General features: G+C 53.2%; 1 protein-coding gene across 1 annotated transcript; it reads right to left on the bottom strand.

Annotated features, from left to right (window-relative positions):
• Positions 1 to 4811: 4811 nt before the first annotated feature.
• On the bottom strand, positions 4812 to 17850 carry GATA5 (GATA binding protein 5). Its single transcript, XM_069803769.1, has 7 exons — positions 17458 to 17850; positions 16312 to 16905; positions 14063 to 14229; positions 8385 to 8510; positions 7441 to 7528; positions 6754 to 6878; positions 4812 to 5706 (listed from the first exon to the last, which is right to left on the bottom strand). The coding sequence occupies exons 2-7, from the start codon at positions 16829 to 16831 to the stop codon at positions 5551 to 5553; spliced, it is 1182 nt and encodes a 393-aa protein (XP_069659870.1). The 5' UTR covers positions 16832 to 16905; positions 17458 to 17850; the 3' UTR covers positions 4812 to 5550.
• Positions 17851 to 20752: the final 2902 nt, after the last annotated feature.

Raw genomic sequence — 20752 nt, 5'->3', positions numbered from 1 at the left:
GTTACAGCAGGCTCCTGCAGCTAAATGCCTGTCATTTCCATTCATTTCACAAGCCCGAGCTATTCTTCTTTATTACAAGCAAAGAGTGAACAGATGGGAAGAATGATACCGACACCTGAAATAACAGCGACATTAGGGCCCCGCTCCACGTCCCGTCTGTGCCCACCTCTCCTTTCCTCCCATTCAATCTTTTTGGGCAGTCCCACGCCTTGCCCTGGAGCCAGCGAAATGTGAGCACAGGTGAGACTGAGACAAGGGCTAGAAGTTTCCACCAGTGCTTGCTTTAAGCCACTTGCTTGGTTTGGAGGAAAAAATAGTAAGAGGCACTCTTTACTCTTTTCTATCCATCCTTTCCCCATGTGTGCTCTTATTTGCAGTCATCCCTGAGATGAGGGCTCCCAAAGCTTTCAGAGGCATGAAGCAGCTAGTTTTGCACCCAAGGCAAGACAGACTCTTCTACTTGAATGCTAACATTTTCCCACTTTCTCCTGTTTTCTTATGGATCATCAGGAAATGTAAACAGCATCCTGTTAATGATGTTAAAGGTTTATACGAGAGACTGATTCAGCACTGTTACATTGCACCAGCTCAGGAATTGGCCCTGGAGGCAGCTCAGACTCCAACATTTTCAGACCCCACAATAGTCAAGGTCTGCTCTTGGCCACGTTTAACACTGCTGTGGAAACGCTGGTTGTAAAATCTTTAAACTCCAATACTAATGCATTTCTTAATGACAGCCTGAAAGAACAGGAAAAAAGCTGGTAAATGCTAACAGTCCCCCTGGCATTAAAGCACTGTAGATAAAACTGCTTTTTGCCAAGTTTGACCATCTAGACAGTCCACCACTGCTCCTCTTTCCTCTCAGCACCTACTGTATCCACAGCATCTTACCTGTGGTGACACTGTTGGGTAGAAATTTTGCTAAAACATGGGATCTGGGGTTTTCAGAGAAGACAACAGGATATGGGGATAAAATCCCTTTAACAAGAGCCTTTTTGGTATGTGCTGCTTCTCACAAAGCTTCCCCTTGGGAAGGCACTTCCTTGAAATAAAACCACTTTGCAAAAGGTGTTACTGCTCCTCATTAAGTGTCTTTTGGGTTATTCAATGTAAATTTGATGCTGAACAGGAGAGGTTCTTGGAGACACAACCTCCTACCAACCCCTGACCACAAGGCTTTCTCCAAGGACCACCTGATGTGATGAAAGGAGCAGTGCTGTTTGTTTTCTTCTCCTATGCATACAATGGTAAGATTGAATATTTGGCTCTGGTTTAGCTGCTGCACGAGTAAACAGCCTGGACGTTTAATTACTGCAGCACATTGACCTGGAAAGCAACATGAGTTGTCTTCCTTGTTGATAAACAACCAACTTAGCAATAAAAAGCACTAGAGAGGAGCGGGGAAGCAGGGGACAAGGACTGGGAAGTAACAGTGAATTTGCCTCTGTACCACCAAGCACTTCCAAAGCAATCAAAAAACCAGCAACAGAGCCCCTACCTCCCCATCAGCCCCTATAGCACTGCTGTACCTGACTCACAGCCTTGCTCCCCCCTTCTTTCCAGGAAAAACACCTCTTGGATTCACACAACGCTTCACAAACTCACCAAACACTAGGACCAAAAAAAAAAAAAAAAAAAAAGACGTGATGCCCCCATCCTCTTATAGCCATGATGGGCATGTTCCTCAGCTGGCATAAATCTGCCTAACGAGTGACTTTGGCGCACAGCTTCACCTGGGGGATCTCCAAAGCCTTTGCAAAGGAAGAGCCAACCGGTCCACCACCAGCTGGGTGGTGGTTGTAGTTCAGGCAGAGCTCGGCTGGCAGCTGAGCTGCCACACAAGTTGTGCTGAGGAATTCTGTGCGCAAAGCAGAAAAAATGATGGCTCTCTGTGCTCCAATGTAAAAGTGACACTCCATTAGAGAGCCTGAGGCTTCAGGGCTCCCAGCAGAAATTAAACCACAACTTTCCATTTGCCATGCAGAAATCAAAAAGAAACAAACTTTTTTGTTTTTGAAAGCAACTGCTTGGGTGAGCAATGATTTTATTGTGCTATTAATATGATCATAAACAAGAACAACATGTGTTTATAGGCTCAACTGCTTCATTACTCACTCGCTGACTTGGTAAAAATCACCGTGGCATCAGTATAAAGTGCAAAATAGAACAGATCATTGTAGTCATGTTGTAAAATCATCTGGGCAGCTGACCTTTGAACAAAGGCAATTGATAGCTCTGAGGCAGCTGTACAACAACAGTAAAGATAATAGTTGTCCACAAGCCACCAGACCTGTAGGAGAGCAAATACACACCATGCCTGGGAAGAGGAGAGAGCACCAAGGGGACTGAGAAAGGTTTGGGAAAAAGAAGTAAAAGATCTCTGAAGTGCACCTGCCAATCAGCCTTGTTTGGGGATGGGGCAGGGGGGGCTGAGCCTGGTCTCAAGAGGTGGCGATGGTTCTGGGCAGGCTCCCCGACCAAAGGCAGCTCCTGCCCGCTGGCTGGAATCAAGCAGGGCAGGACAGCGGGCACAATGTGGGAAGCCCGTAACTTCCAGATCAGCTGGGGGGGGTCTGGTTGTCCCAGACCTCAGTTTTGGGTCCGATCTCCTCCATTGCTGCCACCCCAACCATTCAAACTCCTGCAAACGTGCGGGCTGAGCTGGGCCGTGCAACCAGGTGCCCAGAGGCTGTAGGAGCAGGATTGAGGATGTAGCATGAGCTGGGAAGACCCAAACTTTCCCACTTATTCCCACCTATTAGGGCAAATGCTCCTCTTTGCCATGTAATGAGGGGTACAAAGGGGCGTGGACCCCCTAGGGAAGGTCTTCAAAATGGCAGGTTGGGAACATAGTGGTTGGAAGGTGCATGGTTCTCTCTGGATGTGACTGCTGTAAGGCTGGGACCTGCACAGGGTGAGCTTTTTGGGGTGCTGGCTCCTCTGGAGGTGCAAGGACCAGGAGGAAAGGAAGCCTCCCCTCTCCCGCAGGGCTGTGCAGACGGTGTTGCCTCTCCCCTTAGGGCTGAGCAGGAGACAGAAGTCTGCGGGGATGGCTCCTGCCTTGGGGATGGGAGTGAAAGATTGGAAGACACCCCCAAGAAATGAGAAACCAGCGTTGTGGACGACGCCATCCAGCAAGCATAGGGAGTGAGCGGGAAGGAAAAATTACACACGTCCCGGTTGTTTCACTTCTTGTCCCTCTGCCTCATTTCGTCAGCCACCAGCCCCTAGAGCATCCCGACGCCCGGTCGACAGTTACCAACAGGCAATAAATAAAACTGCTGGAGCCACTGGTGTCAACATCTTGGCATTGTTTGGGTCTTCTTGTTTGCCTTTAAAATAACTCTCCCTCTCGGGGTCACGCAGACGAAAAAGCGAGGACCCCCTGCCACCGTCCGTAGAAATCATCTTGCCACAACTTGTGTTGCGCTGCCTTTTTTTTTTCGCCTGCAAAGCCCGGGGTTTGGGGAGCTGCCTGGGAGCATTACTCACGCTACACCCAGGGCTCCTGCTCCCTCCTGCCCGCCCGAGTCCCAACATGTCACCTTGGGTGCCTGCACATCATCTGAGCCAGGGCCACTTCACCCATTTTCCTAATGCCCGGAGGCACAGTTTGGGCTGGATTTGGGGACAGTGTCACCCCGCCAGCCCCGTGCTGCTGCTTATCTGCTGCATGGCTGCGTCCGGCTCTGCTGCGGATGTTGGCAGGCCAAAGAGTGGAAAAACAAACGGTGGAGACGTGGATCCGCAGCGAGAGCCCGGCCATGCAAACACGGTGTGCCGCTGCCGAGCCCAGCGCTGGAGGGATGCCCAGTGACAGTCCCTGCCCGGGCACTGGAGCTTGGCATGATGCAAGCTGCTAATGAAGCTCTGGAGGCACAAGAAATAGTCCGCCAAAGACAGTTTTCATCCATGGGGTTCGATAAAAGGGTGACTTGGACCCCTCCATGCCTGCACAGGGCTACGTTGAGGGACCAACCGCTGAGCTATGGCAGCACTGGAGGGGACCGATGCTCCCCAGTACCTGGAGCATCCCCTTTCCTCCAGTAAGAGTTGCATGATGGAAAGCGTCGTCCTCCATCTCAGCCGAGTTGCAACTTGATGTCAGATTCACTCTCCCTCATCATCTTTAGCCTGTTGTTTATAATAAAAATCAAGCGATTCATCTCTTCTGACAAGAGGAAGAGTTGCTCCAGGAAGCCCTGGACAGGTCAACTTCTATATTAAGGAACTATTACTTGACGGCTTCCTGGCCATAAATAGCCGTTCAGCCAGGCTGGGGATTTTATTTAGAAATAACAAATAAAGCAGGCCATAGAAGTAACTTCATGACCTTGCTCCCCCTTCATTTCCTACCCATCTCCCCACCTCGGTATGGTCTTCTCACCCCCAGGCTCCTTGGGAGCTTCAGGACCCCCTTGCATGCCCCCAGAAGAGCATCTCTCCCCATCACCCACCTCCCTGGGGCAGCTCCAAGAAGCTGTTGAGACACGCTGTTGCCAGCTTTTGGAAGTGTGATGTAGGTTTTGCATCACTGACCATCTTTTGCTACAGCTCAGCTCCAAGAAATTATTTTCTGCTTGGCTTTTGTTAAAATAATTAAAAAGGAATGTCTGCCCTGCATGGCTGAAAACTGGAAATCCTCCATTCAAAACATCCCCAAAGCTGGATGCAAACAAATATACCTCCAAGACATCCTTTATTTTTCAGTCCCTCAAACCTTTCTCTTAACTTTTGGAGGACTAACTTCTGATTTTCTAATGCTCAGAGTTGGCAATATCAAAAACAATCAGGAAATACAAAAGAAAAACAGCATTTCGGTATTCTTTTATTATTGGGAGGTTTTGACCATTCTTGTCATGTGTTTTGCCTAAAATAATATTCAAAAAATCTTTGTTTGGAGCTGGAAAGGGAAGAGCAGTGTGTTTATTTCATGTATGACTCATCAGCTCAGTGTTGATATGCTAAACGCTTCAGAAGCTAACACTCTATAGAGATGATCGTTTTTAATATAAAACAGTAAATGTTTAAAACAACGGTTGCTTTTTTTTTTCCTCTTTTCTTCCTGTTGTGGCCAATAAAACATAAGGGAGGCCACACAGTTTACATTTTAATAAAATTAAGTTATTTGGTGCCATGTTATTACAGTCTTTATTGGAAAGTGGAATAAATTGCACACAGAGGAGTCATAGGAGGGAGAAATCACTGCGAATAAACATAGATTCTGGGATGCATTTATTTGCTGGTTTCATCTCAAAGGAGGAAGGCTTTCCCCGGGAAAACGGAGGCGGCCCCGGGGCTCCAGCCTCAGGGAGGCAACCCTGGGTTGCTCCTGCCAAGGATGAGCTTTTTGGGGAGCCGGTGCCAACCCGGTCCCATCCAGCCAGCGTTTTCCATGCGCATCCTCCAAGAGAAACCTGTCCTGTGGCCACGGCTTGACAGCCCACAGTCCCGAAGCGCTGGGGCAAGCCGTCCTCCTGCCCATCGGCCGTTTGCAGGGCCAGCCAAAAACGTTGGTCCTGAGGCTTTTTGCTGGAGGTTGGGGGTTTTCTAGGCAAGCGCCAGGGCACACCAGGAGTCCTGCCGGAGCGGCACGCTCAGCCCGGGCTGCGGGGCCATGGTGGTGGGGGAGAATGTGTAGTCCTCAGGCTCGAATTTGAACTCGCCATGGCTGCTGGCCAGCGCCTCATCCGACTGGCTCTGCGCCTGCCCCGGGGAGGGAAGCAGAAAGTCATTAGAAAGCCTGTTATTAGCCAACGGGTCACTCTCCCCCTTGTCGTAATCTGGTGGTAGGACTAGGATGGATTATGAACAGGGTGGGTTATCCCCGATGCTACTGCTGCCCTTTGGAGGAGCCTGGAGCTGGGCAGGAGGGGTGCTCCATCCCCAGGACCAAGCGAGGAGGACGCATCCTGGGGCCCATCTGCATTTATTTATTGGCTAAACATGTCCAGTTTGGAGATCTCTAGGCGCGTGTATATTTTTTAAGAGCGCAGCACAAATCAGATTTATCGGTTTCAGCCAAAAAACCCTCTCTCCCATACAGCGCCGCTGGCGCTGCGCCAGGAGCTCGGGTGCTGGAGCTGAGCTTCCCCTCCGTGCACGCATGTCCAGCTTGGGGAGGGCTTAGACCCAGCATAAAGATAGTGCTGGGTCAGAAAATTTTGATGTGCGGGTTGATTTAGAGCCATTTTTTTCCTCTGCCAAGACAAAATAGTAACCCGCCCTAAAGAAATTCTCAGGGCAGAAGCACAGCCTTGCAATCTGGGGTCTCTGACAGCATTACAGCTCTGTGAGTGCTGAGTACCTCAGGGCTATAAAGCCCAGATAACGTATGCCCGGGGAGCCTTTTCTTGGGAGCTACATAGGTTTCCACCCTCGGCTCATCCCACCAACTCGACAGGATTGTAACTCCCAGGATTTCGTGGCAGGAGATGGGAATTAAACCCAGCTCTGTGCCAAAGTCAGGTCGCCAACCGATCGCCTCCGCGGCAGCAGAGCTTGGACCTCCCAGTTCACCAGTGCAAGATGGAAGAGCTGATGGGGAGCAAACAGGCTGGAACCCTTCCTGGTCCGCAACGTCTCGGCTCATGCTCCCTGCTTTCCTCGGTCTGAGGCAGTCCATCAGGCTGGGGGCCCCCAATGCAATGAACTAATTGCTTAGCCTCATCAAGGCCCCTCAGGTCAAACGACGACGGAGGCGCGTGGAGCATCCGCCCCAGCAGGCGATGGCTGTGGGTCCCTGTGCCTTACCTGGGACACTGACACGATGGTTTGTCCGGGATACTGCGAGGTCGCGCTGGGCTCTGACTTTAAAGTGACCGTGCTGTCTGAGTTCGTAATGGAAGAAGGGGAGTTAGTGGCCGAAGTCGTAGACCCTGGAAGACAATTGGTACAAGATGGTGAAGCAACATAGGTGCAAATCTGCTCTAAGAAAATCTGTATTTTAATGGCTACCATCACATCTCATGGCACGACTCTACTGTTGTCTTTCTCCACCGCATCTCTGCCAGGATAAGACTTTGTACTTGGCTGCCAAGATGCTGATGGAGAAGGAGGAGCTGGCCTTTCACAGCCTGGCAGTGCTGGTCCTGGTACAGGCTGAGTGAGCTAATGTTGAATGTGTCGTGATACCTTCCCCTCGACTCTTTAATACACCATTCCCAGCCCTGTTTTTTCCCATTACTCAGTTTAGCCCAGATCTGCTTGAACACGAGCACTGCTGGGCTGGAGCTAGGTGAGATTTCAGCAGTGAGATTTCCCACCCAGCATCCTCCTTCCACATAAGGTCTACATATAAATAGAGGCTCTACATCTAAAGCAATCACCAGGGAAAAAAAAATCACAATGTTATTTTCTAATTATGATAATTTCTTGCAGAAGACATGTTGAGGTGAATTGTGCCCCAAGCCCCCATGACAGATTATAGCTGCACTGTACCTGTCGAGGTTTTGCCTTTGGTAATGTTTTTAGGCTTCCTTTTCCTCGTCTGGATGCTTTCCTTTTTCATGGCCAGAGGTCGTGGTACCTTGACATTCATAAAGTTTGGAATCATTAATACTGTATTTTACTCAGCTCCTTCCCACACACGTGTTGCTCTCCTATTTACATGCTGTAGCTCATGCAAAGCACCTAAAGTCCTTGTCCTTCACTAAGTTCTATTTTTCTCTGCAACAGGCCTTGGCTGGAAGATGTATAAGGCTAACAGCTAAGGCTTTCCCACAAATTTTGTTTTTTCCTTTATTTCCTATTTTCCTTTTCCTGATTTATTAGTGACCTTTATGACAGGACCCTATTAAATTACACTGACAGACTGAGAGCCTACATGGCTCAGAGGGAACGGTCATGGGATAAAGAGACTTTAACCTTTAGGCAGAAGTTTGCAGAGGCCTGTATGGAGGGATGAAGTCTCCTCTTTGGCTGATGGACATGTTACCAACAGTTCCCATCCTCAGTGGATAAAAGTTATCAGCCAGCCTTCACGAGGACTCCTTAGCATCCTTCACACATTCTTAATGACCACATCTAGAAAAATATGCTCCTTGTTTCCAGTCTGGGCTTGGGGAGCTTCAGTCTCCAGCTACTGGAGCTTGGTAAGCTTTCTTTTTGGCGAGTAACTTGGCAAACAACCTAATTAAGAACCACCCAGCGCCAGAAATCTCTCCTCTATGCAGGTACCTCCTGAGAGTGTTCCAGTACCCCCTTAGCCTTATTCTGGAGAACCTTAGTAGACTGAGCTTTTCACTGTTCAAGGAGTCAGGATTGGGTTACGGCTCTCCTGGGTCCAGTCTAGAGGCTGGTCCCGCCAGACCCAATATCCCGGACCTGCCAGGCGGTGATCCCAGCACCCAAAGGGTCCCTCCCGGTGCGGACGCGCTCCTCACCCCGTGGAGCTTCATGTACAAGCCGCAGGCGTTGCAGACGGGCTCCCCTTCGGCGTTCCTTCTCCAGAGGGTGGTATTGGTTGTGTGGCAGTTAGTGCAACATAGGCCAGCACGTCTAGATGAAGACTTCAAAACAAGCAAACAAACACGTGAGTGCACACATAGGAATGATTAATTGGGAAATTTCCTGTCATATAAAAAGAAAATCTCCAATTACACCGATTTCCTGGAAAATGTGAAACACACACAAAAGCCAAATTCAGATCAAAGAAATTACATTCAAGTGAGATCATTCTAATTTGCAAGTGCTTTTTTTATTGAGCTTGATAAACCTGGCAAATATCCTCACAGCTCGTTTCACAAACTTCCAGCAAATCTGCTGGAATTGATCAGGACTCAGAGCACAGAGAACTTTCCTCCAGGAGATCCACTCAGATGGAGAAAGAAATGGAAAATGCCAGCCAGGCTTTAAGTGCACAAAGAAAACTCCTCATGCTTTAAGTGAACTCTTCTCTTTTTCTGCACTCAGAACTACCACTAAAGTTAGCAACACCCCAGTTAATCTCTGGTTTAAGACAACTGGAATCAATTGGCTGAACTGAGCAGAACCAAACCGAAGTGGCCCATGACGGGACCAGGGAGGTTATTCTTTGCACGTCTCGCAGATAATCTGTTCTCTTACAGGCTGCAGAAACACCGTGCAAACATTAATTAATGACATATTTTGTGACTGCAGTGATTGCTGGCTCTGAAATGTTAATACTTCCAAATGGAGAATGAAAATATTCTGGCAGAAGCAGCAAACTCATTTCTGACAACGGTACTCCAAGCCACTGGAAAATTCACAAGTCTCTATATACAGACTTGTCAGCTCAATAGGCATTTCATTTGAAAGTCTCTTAACACTAGGTATTGAGACTATTTTAATAAAAGACTTCACTAAGTATAAGATACCAGTGACATAAGTAATATCACAGGCTCTCCACATCCAGGTGTTTGAATATGTTCTTCAGCCTTGAGAAAAATCACTTTGATTCCTCTCAAAGGCAGACAATAGGTGATGCAGGCAGTAGAGAACTCCCTGTTTGTTTATTGTTTCATTATTGCTTGATATCATGACTGAGGAATATGATGGATGAGGTGGGAAGAGTAGGAATAAAAATGAAATGTTTTTACGAAGTTAGCAGTCAAATAAAGATCAGCTTTTGAGTTTCAAGAGACACAAGTGACATGCCCAAGCTTTGATTCACTTGTTGCTCAGCAAAGAGGTCTCAGCAACTATTTGCAAATAACAGCATTGCTTTGGAAATTGTTTCGCTTTCAAGAAATCACCAGGCAAAAATAATAATGCACCGAGGTGTGAGCTGACAAGCCTGGCACGGAGGAGGGGACAGCAATCCTCGTCCCTAATATAGGACATGGTGTCACAGCAAGATCCCGCAGCAGCTACAGAGCTCCCTTAAAGCCTTTCAGCTGCCGGGGCTGTGCTGTTCATCCCTGCAACCAGGAGGGACCTCAGCCCAGATGGGAGCAGAAGGACGTGCCGAGCACCCGATGGGTGCAACGGCTCTGGGGTCCAGCTCCTGCCACGGGTGCAGAGGGGAATTTGGAGGCACTCAGCCCTGGGGTAACTGTGCCCGGCGTGGGCTGGTGAGATCTGTCATTGCCTGCGGATGGAGGAAGGCCAACGCAAAGCCCTTTGGAAAGCCCCGAGATTTCTGGGCCACTGCAGGTCCCTGGGAAGGAGGGACACACTGTCCCTATTTCATACAACGCTTTGTCCACAGCTTGCAGACGAGGTGGCAATGAGACCTGTGGCTCCGGTGGCCCAAGGGCAATGCCAGCCCCGCCAGAGCTCTGCCTGCCCTGCCAACACTGCCTCGCAACCTGCTGGGGCAGCAGCACGTGCCTTCTGCATCTCCTGCACCTCATACTGTGGGGTGCCTCCTCCTCGTACAGCTAGGGAGAGCAGAAACCATCCTCCATGACCAAATATTACAACTGAAACCCCACGAGAACCTGGCCCTGCACCACAACCTGCCAGCTTAGCAAGAAAGAGACAGTCAAGGCTACTGTTGCTCACTGAAGGACGAGGGTACAATACATTATTGCTGGTTTCCCAGCAGTTCCCTTAAAAGAAAATGCATTTCTGCCTGCCTCCACCCAGCTGCCTTTGTACCATTCTGACCTTGTCTAGGAAGTTGTTGACTTCAACATTGTGCTCCAGTGTTTATTTATACAAATGCAGCATACACTCAAACAAAAACTCTTCACGGACCCGGCTTGACAGCCAAGTGCTGCTGATAAGCTCAAGGAATGGTAAGTTGGTGCCTATCAAATCAACTGTGTGTGAGCGCTGCCTGGAGAGCCCGAAGAATTCAGAGCCAGCAGGGCAGGTCCTTCCGAGGGAGCCCAAAGCCATCAGAGACTTTGCTTCACCTCCTTTTCAGAGGTGGAAATGAAACCACAGGCCTTCACAGGAAAAAAAGAAGCCTCTGAACCCCCAGATTCAATCAGTGCTTCTCTGTTCCCCTTGCCAGCAGGACAGAGGGGACCTAGTGTTGATAGGAAAGAGGCTGCAGCAAAGTGTGCTGAGATACCCGAGCTCAGCTCCTGCAAACCGGCAGATCCGAGGCTCGGGACTAAAGGCGGCAGCATCCTCTGAGATTTACCTTTGTTACCATGGCTCTGGGCAAACCTGCACCTTGGAGGATGGGGGAGCAGAAGGAACTGATGGCCAACAGAAAGCTAAGGCACACACCATGAATGCTGCACGGTTCTACGGTCCTGTTAGATTGTCCCAGGGCTGTGATCAGTCCCATCCCCACCTTGCCCAAAAGTGGCACCAAATGCACTATGCATTGCAAACTCTGAAAAAGGACAGGCTGAAAAAATACCCCCTGAGCCAAACCAGCAAAACTCAGCTCCAGGTTAGTCCTTCAACTCGAGATGGTGTGGGAGCTGCTGAGCATCTGCCCCCCTGTGCTGGACCGCGCGGTACAGCTCTGCTCCTAACACGGGAGAATTGCATGCGCAAGGATGGAGCCATCCACCTCCTTCGGCTGCTCCTGGATGGTAAAAGTGACTTGGCTTTTAGAATTGGGTCTAAGGTATCATCTTGTGAAACGTGCCAAGAAACTTTGGCTAGAAAAGATACTGCCTAAAATAAAGCGCTGCCTCCATCCTCCTCTAAGATAAATCCTTTTTGCCGAAAGCCGCAGCGCTTTGAAGCCAGACGCAGGCTGTAGCAAAACGGCTGTCCCTGCTGCGTAGAGGATGTTGCCCTTATGTCAAAAAAAAAGCAACAAAAAATGAACTGGAAACTACACTACTATTGCCTGCTCTCTCCCACGCACAAGCGGGCTGAGCACTACCGAGCTGCAGGACATCATTCCCGCAGTGTTATCTGGGCCACATTGCGTTCTCCAGGGCTTTCAGTGGGACTTTGCTTTGTGAAAACAGAAGTCAGAATAACTCCCAGCGTGGCATCTACTTACAGAACAAAGGTCGTAACGTAAAGGACAAAAGCAACCATTTTTCCTTCCCGTGTCTGTATTTCACCGTATTGTGAAACAGGCGATTTCATCGCTCCTAGAGCAACGGTGTGTCACCGCGTTCACTGCTCTGCTCCCACCCAGCCCGTACGGGTGGGGTTATGAGCAGGGAAGACATCCCCCACCATGGGAATCATTCGGGGGAAGAAAAATCCCAAGCCACAGGGGTGCAGGTCGCTCCCTCGGTGGTGGATTTGCAGAGTATGCCTGGCACCCTCTTGACCATCACCAGTGGATCCCCCTTCCTCTGATGGGGCAGAACTTGTTGCAACATGACATTTCAAACCCTTGGGAAAATCCAAGATTTTGAAATGTTTCATTCCAAAGTCAGGATGGAAAGGCACAATTGCAGCCCTTTTCCTAATCCATAAAATAAAATCCCCTCAAGTATTTCAACCTTATTGAAACGTTTCCCGGGAAAAAGAATCAGCTCTTTCATCTGGGCTTTATCATTATAGTATTGATTACCAAAATAATAGTATAAAAGGTTGGAAATGCTTCAAGATTTGCTCATCCCTGGGAAACGGTCTTAATTCTGCGAACGAGCGTTCTCCACCGGAAAACTTTGTTGAAATGTTTGCCGAAAAATGCCTCACAGGTGCTACGTACAGGGCTCTGCCAGCAATGACAGAGGAGCAGGCAGGGAGCTCGGGGTTCCCAAGTGGGGTGCAGGCAGCGCAAAGCAATCTCCCTTCCCATGCGCTGAAATAAAATACTCAACAGCAGCAAGACCTCTCCAATTCCTCTGGGGAAAAGCTGTTCAAAAAAAAAACCCCTGGAAATTCATCCAGCACCACATTTTGATACCAGTCTGAAATTTAAACTGGTTTGCACCTCTCTCTCTCTGCACGGCTGGTATTTGCTCTGAAGAAATCAGCAGCGTAACTCTGAGATTTGCAGCGCAGCAGCGACCAGAACCCACTGCCGGGGTGCAGATTTAATGTCATTACATTAAAGGAGACCAGGAGGGGTTTGGTGAGGCAGGCAAATCCTGTCAGATAATGCTAAATGTTTCACAGAAATGCCTCGATTTTGATGCGATGAACAAAATGGAGCGATTTTCCACGGAGCCGCTGCTCATTTCATTTTGCAAATCCAGAACCAGATTTCTGGGACCAGAATCAGAATGAAACGTCTTGCTCAATCCCAGCCTTCTTTTTTTTTTTTTTTTTTTATGGTTTTCTTACACAGAAACTCGTCGCTGTTGGATTATTGCTAATAATTTGTTTTGCAATGTAGAAAAATAACTGCGGGAATACACCCTGAGTGAAAGCAAAAGGAGCTCCCAGCTGTTCCCCAGCACGGCTCCAACAAACATCCTGTTTGTAATGACGGCTTCTGATGACAGGCTCTGAAACCAAAACTGTTACCACCAAATTTAAACATCCCAAAGCGACGCTACAAAAAAAAATCCGAGGCGCCTTTCCTCTCTCACGATGGGATCCCAATTGGAGGAAACCCAATATCACACTGAAGGGGGGTGTGTGTGGAATTAACCTGCAGAGAAACCGGGAACTACCAAACCCCAAATTTCCTTCTTCGGCAGGAGGGTGAAGGCAACGGGGGAACTGGGCCTCATCCTGCTCCCATCGCGAGCAGCTGCAAACCTGCCTGGGCCAGCTCAGGATCAACCCTGTCTGCTGTTCTACTACCCTGCCTAGACCATGTGTGGCTGCATGAAGAACTAGGAAATAATAATAATTATTATTGAATAAAAAGCAACAGGCTTGCTGTGGGAATGGAGCCGGGGGAAGCCCACAGAGCCGTGGGCCGCAGGCAGGGCTGATCGGTCCCCCGTTCGGCTGCGGTTCAGCCCCTCCGTGCAGTCCCGAGACCCCTCCGGTCCCGGCTGCCCTGTCTCCGTGCTGCCCACCAGCCATATCGGGGCAGCAATCCCTCTGGATTCGCTCTGCTTCTCCTGACCCCAGCAGGCTCTACACCGCAACAAGGGGCTCCTGCCAGCGCCGATGGCATTTTATTTTTGGCAGGACCGAGGGTCAAACAGGCCCTAAGACAAATACAGAGACCCCCAACAACGTGGGGACCGTGACAGCCCCCCGGTTCCTGCCCTCCAGCCACCCCCTGGGTGAAGCAGGGGATCCCTGTGGGGTTTCCCCCTCTTACCAGCCTTTTCTGCGGCTTGAGCGGCCGGTTGATGCCGTTCATTTTGTGGTAGAGCCCGCAAGCGTTGCACAGGTAGTGCCCGGTGCCATCCTTCCTCCAGAGCGGCGTGGACATGGCCCCGCAGTTCACGCACTCCCGGCCGTCCCCGGGGAATTCCTCCAGGTACTCTGGAAGAGATATCCAAGGTGTGCAGGTCAGGAGCCGTCCCCACCGGACAGGGTCACCCAGGGCCGGGCTGCCCACGGGGACCCTGTGGGAGAGGGTCCCTAATTCTCTGTGCCCCACTACTCCTCTGCGAGGTACAATCTCTGCCCTGGGGGGGAGTTTACCTCCACCCTACAAAGTGTGGACCAAACCCCTTTATTCCCTCCACACCTTAATCTTTTAATATTTTGCTCAAAGGCTGCGTATTCCCCCATCCTTTCCCCAGAAGACCCCAAAGGACTGAGCGTGGCCGGGGTCTCCCTGGGATGGGAGCGGGCAGGGAACCCATCAGCAGGAGAGCGCAGTGTTATCCCTGCACCGGGCGCAGTCCAGGTTGCAAAAATAAATTGGAGAGGGGAGCAAAATGGGGCGATTTTCCTGATTTTCCATCAAGGAGCGTTAGTCGCGGGCCAGTGGGAATGATCCGGCTGGGGAAGGGCTCGGGGCTGCCCATGGAGCAAAGCCGGGCTGGCAGCCGCGGGGCGCCCGGGGGCTCCCCGGGAGAGCATCACCGGCCAACCGCGGTCCCAAAGCCCTGCTAGAGAGGCTTTTCCTCCCTTCTGTCCCCCTCCCGAAAGCTCCGGGAAGAAGCCGCGGAGCCGGCAGCTCCGAGCACCGTCCCCGGTGCGTCTCTGCCCCGAGCGCGGCTCCGCGGTAAACGGGCAGCCCGGAGCAAAACCCAGAGACCCCTCGATCGAGAGTCGGTGTCTTTCCTCCTGCCGCTTTTTTCTCTCTTTTTGAAATAACTTTCTCCGCCTGGAATGTTATTTTCTTCCGAAGAATACGCGCTTTTTAAAAAAAAAAAAAAAAAATCTTCGATCGTATTAATAATGATCCAACGGAAAGAGATAGGGAAAAGAACAAAAATTAAAAAGGGGCAAATAGAAAATAAAAATAAAATGTAAAAAGTAAAAAAAGAAAAAAGTTGCAATAATTCATTAAATGAAAAAAGAATAGTTTACGCTACTTAAGAGCGGTTTACACTATTCGAGAGCAAAAATAAACGGCAGAGAGGACGGCGGTCACTGTTCCGGGTCCCAAACTACCAAATTCAAAGCGCAAAAGTGATTTCTGCGCCATCACCTCCCTCGGCAGGACCGGGACGATCCCCTCCCGCACAAACAACGGCTTTTCCCAGACAAAGAGAAAATCCTGGAAAGAAACCGCTCCCGAGCCCCTCCGGCGTGGGAGGAAAAGCCGAGCCGGGGAGGCAGCTCGGTGGGGAGGGGGGGGGGGGGATGTTGCTTCCCTGGTTTAACTTTGTTCTTGGGGTAAAGATAAGATAATTCGGTTCACCGCAGTAAAGATGATAACGCGGCTGAGATCTTGAAGTGGCTTTTAAAGGACTTTGCAAACCACCGCCGGAGGAGGATGGTGAAATACCCGCGGGGTTATAAACCCTGCGCACGGAGAGTCCTTTTAAATCAAGTCCCAAACTTTATTTGCCCGGGGCTTGGTTTAAAAGGACTCTCCGGTGTGGATGCAAACGAATGGAAGTGAGGTTTATTGTTCAACGCCTGAGTGCGTTTCAGTGTCTCTCCAAAGGCCGCGGAGCGATGCAGCTGCGGAGCTCTTCGGGCGAAGGCGAATTAGGAGCCCGAGAGTCTGTTCAAATATAAACTCATTTACCACAATAAATTACTTAAAAGGGAGGGAGCTATAAATCTGCCCCGCTAATTTAAACAACAAGGGTAAGTATTGAAGCACAGGCACAAAGTCGATATTGTGGGAAGGAGATATCGGGGGAGTAGAAGGGGGGAAGGGATTGAACGGCCTCTGCTCCTCCGTCCTGCGGGGGAATTGCTCTCCTTTGAAACGTGGTCTTTGCCCTTCGTGTCACACCCCCCCACGTCCCCCCACACCTCTGTCCAGGGTCACCCCCCCCCCCCCCCCAGACCATCTCTCCAACCCTGGCTAAAATCATCCCCTCCTTTCCCATCGGGGCAGCTCGCCCATCAACCCACCGGGAAGGCTACGGCTCGGAGACGGCGCCCACCCGGGAAACCCACTCGGCGCCCCGAGGCGACGGTGAGGGGCGAGCTTACCGAAAGTGGACCTGCGGCCGGGTAAAGCCGCCTGCCTCGTCTGCAGGCTGTGGAGCACGCTGCTCTCAAAATGTCCGGCCGTCCACGAAGGCGGTATCTCGGGGGTCACGTAAGCGGGGTAGGGGCCGGTGTAGGACCCGTTAACGGAGCGTACCAAGGCGTTGCCGTACTGCTCCCGGCCCCCACCGCCCAGCAGCAGGGACCCCTGGTAGGCTCCGTCGCGGCCCGGGGGGCTGCTGCCCGGGGGGCTGTGCGAATAGGAGAAACCCGACGGTGGGTGAGGGCTGCCGGCGTTGAAAGCGGTGGCCTCGCCGCCGCTCTGACCCCAGCCCGGGGGGTTGGCGAGGTGGCTCTGGTGAGGCTCGCAGCCTTGTAGGTAAGGCAAGGTCTGGAGGACGGAGGGTACCCGGGTGGTGGGCACGTAGACGGGCGAGCCGGCCGAGGAGTGGAGAAAGTTGCTGGAGTCGTGGGAATAAGCCGACTGGCCATGGTTGGGGGCGAGGGCCAGACCCTGATACATGGTCCGTCCTCGGCGGCTGCTCAGGGCCCGGCCGGCTGCGCCCCGACGGTGCCGAGGGGCTCACTCAGAGGAACCTGGGGGGGGAAAAGCCGAGAACCGCGGGGTGAGACCCCGGCCCAGCCCGGGAGACCCCGGCCCGGGGCCCTTCGCACCCGAAAGCGCTTCTTCCCTGCCTCGAGCGGGGGCCGTCATTTGTAATTTGGTTTTTTTTTTCCTTTTAAACTTTCATCTGGGGAAACCCGCGGCGCCGGGCCGAGCCACGGCGAGAAATAACCTCCGCGAAACGGGCAGCGGCCCCGCGGGCACCTTCCCACCGCTTCCGAAGGGCCGAAAAATAACCAACAACATTTTTTTTTTTTTTCTCCCCAAAGTGTTTTTCCCCAAGCCTTTTTTTTTCAACCGTCGGGCCTGAAGCGCTCCTTGGGACCTTGCTAGCTTGGAGGCGGCCCCTCGGGCGCCCGGGCATCCCCGGTGTCCCCCAGCCACCAAACGCTGCCGTTTTCTTGTTAAAAAGCGAAATAACCCTCAGGCAGGCCTCTCCGGACGGACGGAGGGTTCAAGCCGAGGAGCATCGCAAGAGCATCCCGCCCCCGGCCCCCCCCCCCCCGTCCCGTCCAGGTACTCACATGGCAGCGGGCCGGGAGCGGAGCCGGGCATTGCCGGGTGGGCATGAAGCTGCGCTCAGACCATCCAGGGAAATCCCAGGAAAAGAAAAAAAAAAAAAAAAAAAAAAAAATAGAATAAAGTTTACGCGGGAGGGAGGAGGAAAAAAAAAACCTCAGGAAAAAACAAGCGGGACCCCTTGGCAGAGAGGGGCTGCCCTCCCCCGGTCCCTCCCCTCCCGCCACCGCCGTCTCCCGTGGGTGCGTCCCTGCCTGCGCCCGCCGGGGAAGTGGCGGCGGCGGCGGCGGCTCCGGCTCTTTACGGCGGGTCCCGGTACGGCCCGGCCCACGTGACGACCGGCGGGGGAACCCCGGTCCCGGCCAGGATTGGGCGCCTCCCGGCAGGAGAGGAGGAGGGGGACACACACACACACAGACACACGACGGGTGGGATAAATCCCAGCGGCTTCGCTCCCGCCGCCGGGACACACACACACACACACACACATACACACGCTCCCCACGGCTCCCCCCCTTGGCGTGGGGCCAGGATGCGGCCCCCAAAAGTCACCCGCACCCCCACCCCGGAGCCGCTGGTTGCTCCCCCCCCCCCCCCCCCAAAACACACATATCTCCCCTTGCAAATTTGGAGGTGTCCCTCCAACCCCCGGGGAGAGAGAAGGGGGGGGGGGGTGTCTTTCCTTTGCGGCCCTCGCTGCACTTCTGGGGGGGTCGTCCCCCCCCCCCCCCAGGACCCTGCTTTAACCGGTTGCCGGTAGATACCGGGGAACACAGCGAAAACTTTCCAGTGGGGTTTTTCGGGTGCCAGACGGTTTTCTGCTCTGAGCGAGCGCTCCGGTTCTGCTTTGCAATAAACTAACGGAGAATAACCGCGGGGGGTGGGGGTGGGGGTGGGTGTCTCACCCACCTGCCCCCCCCAGCCAACCCCCCCAGCCTTTCTCAAGCGGCCCACGGCTTGCAGTCTGTCCGGCCCGGCCTTACCCGGGGCTCAAGGAGGAGAGAAGTGCTCCGGCCCCTCACCGTCCCGTCGGGGCTGCGGGCTGCCCCCGCTCTGCTCTTCCCCGGGGGGAGCCGCGGAGAGGGTCCTCCTTCTCCCTCCCCCCCGGGCCGAGCGGCTCTGACCTTGCGACGGGGATAAAAGCCCTTTTCCCCGCTTTTTCCCGTCGGTGCCATCCCGGGAAAGGGCGACGGGAGGGAAAGGAGCAATTAATCCCCGCTGCCCGCTTAGCCCGGGTAATTTGACCGATTTAACTCTCCTCCGGTGCCGGGCAGCGAGGAAATAATTTCATCCTTATCGGGTTTTACCTCCGAGGTGTGTGCGGGAAAATTTTTGCACTTTTTCCCCAAAGCGCCGGTTCTCTCCTCGGAGAAACGGAGGAAAAAAAAAAAAAAAAAAATCCTCGGTGAGTCTCACCCGCCGCTTGCTCCATCCACGAACGGACAGAGCTTTGCCGGCTGCAGGCCTTTACCGACAGGATCAGGCCCTGCTCGGCCCCGGGAGCCCTCCGGTAACTCAGCGGAGCGCTGCCCACCGGTGGGGTCCCGGTGCCCCGGGTGGGGGGAGCCCGTCCAGCCCCGGCTCCGCAGGGACGAGGGCTGCGGGAAGGGTGGGAAATTTCGGCTCCAAAATAAACTGGTGCAGGAATGCCAGCTATTTCCCTCGGAATAATGCAACGCAACTGGCTGGAGATGTATTTATTTGCTCGCGAAAGCGGCCGTTTAAGGCTGGCAGGGGATCCCTGTGCCCGCAAAGCAAAAGAAAAAAAAAAGGGGAAAAAAGAGATAGAAAAAGAAAATAACAACCCGGGGAGGTTCCTGCTCAGCGAGCTCCGCGGCGGCACGGGCAGACCCGTCCCCGCGGAAAACCAGCCCCAAGCCCTGCGTGGCCGTGGCTGAGCCACCGCCGGGGTTTCCTTCGTTTCGTTTCGGTTGTTAAAAGCGGGGTGAAGCCGTGGGGACGCGTGGGTTTCCAGGCTTTACAATTTCAAGGTGTTATTTAGCTGTGATTTATTCTATTTTTTTTGTTTTTTTTTTTAATGCGTGCGAACTGCCCGCTCCGATCGCTTTTGGCGTTTAAATAAATGTGAAAACGTTGAAAGAAACGAGGCGCTGCTGAAATCCGGAGGGATTCACCCCGTGAGCACGTTCACGCCGGAGAAAACCGCCGTGCGTGAAAACCTCCCCGTGGACGTGTTGCGTGTCTGCGTTCAGACCCATCCACTTGGTTTGGGGTTATTATTATTTTTTTTTTTTTGTTGCCACTTTTTCAAGCCATTTTCTCCCCGCGGTAGCGTTAGCTCAGCTCCCGACGGTGCCGGGGCTGCTAGGCTCTCGCCCCACCGGGCAGCGGAGACCCGAGGCCGCGGTGAGGGGCGGCGGTTTCCACGGGTGGTTCCTCCCGCGGGTGCGGAGCAGCGCTGCGGGCAGGTGCTCCGACACCCAGTGTGTGGGGGGATTTCCAGCACCACCCGTGGCAGTCACCGTGGGACTGGTCCCATATTCTGGTCCCAGCAGGGGACTGGGCTGGTGCCACCCACCCGTGAAAGCCTGCGTGGGGCTGCCCACGGGGTGGTGGTGGTGTGGGGGGGCAGCAACCGGCGCTCACAACGTGCATCCCTATGGCTGCGGTTTGTAGAAGTTGGGGCTGCGCTCGGTAACCGGGGGCCGGGCGGGGGTCTTCCTCCGAGGAAGGCCCGACGGGGGCGATGCTTTAAGTGAAGCGGGAGGGAAAGTCCCAGCGTGGCACCGGTGCCCACGACGATGCCCCGTCCGCAGCCCTCGCCCTGCGCCCCGGGGACATCACGCCGGGGTGCGGGACACGGGGAGCCCGGGCTCTGCGGGCGCCCTCCAGGGGGTCCCTGGCATTCCCTGCCCCACGGAGGGCACCCCCGACGTGGCAACCGAGCACAGAGCATCGGACACCTCTGCCCGGGACCCAGCTTACGGCGAAGCTTAGACGGGCACAAAACCCCCCTAACACAAGTAGGTGATCTCGGGACCCCCCCCCCTCGGAGGAGACCACAGCCCCTCTCTTCCACCCCCGTCGGGAGTGGGAAGGCTTCCCGGGAGACCCCTGTGTCCCCCCCGACGGTACAGGCAGAGCTTGGCTCCGGCTGGGTCCGAGGGGGGCCGGTGCGGCTCTGGCACGGCACGGCACGGCTCCCGAGGGAGCCCTGACCGCTCCAGGTGAGGCTCCCCCGGGTCGGGACAGACTGCCCGGCGCCCCGGCCCCTCGGCCCTAATCCTGCTCGGGTTGATTTGTGAGTCCTGTGCGGGGGCGGACGCGTGGGAGCATCCT

This window comes from Haliaeetus albicilla, chromosome 2 (genome assembly GCF_947461875.1).
Source record: "Haliaeetus albicilla chromosome 2, bHalAlb1.1, whole genome shotgun sequence".
In the NCBI taxonomy this organism is placed as follows: Eukaryota; Metazoa; Chordata; class Aves; order Accipitriformes; family Accipitridae; genus Haliaeetus; species Haliaeetus albicilla.
This window is presented reverse-complemented; position numbering and strand designations above follow the sequence as displayed.

Coding starts and splice junctions, on each gene's coding strand:
- GATA5 (XM_069803769.1), bottom strand. CDS start 16,831: ATGTATCAGGGTCTGGCCCTCGCCCCCAACCATGGCCAGTCGGCTTAT. Junction 14,230..16,311: donor CGGCCGCAGGTCCACTTTCG/GTAAGCTCGCCC, acceptor TATCTCTTCCAG/AGTACCTGGAGGAATTCCCC. Junction 6,879..7,440: donor CAAAGGCAAAACCTCGACAG/GTACAGTGCAGC, acceptor ATTGTCTTCCAG/GGTCTACGACTTCGGCCACT.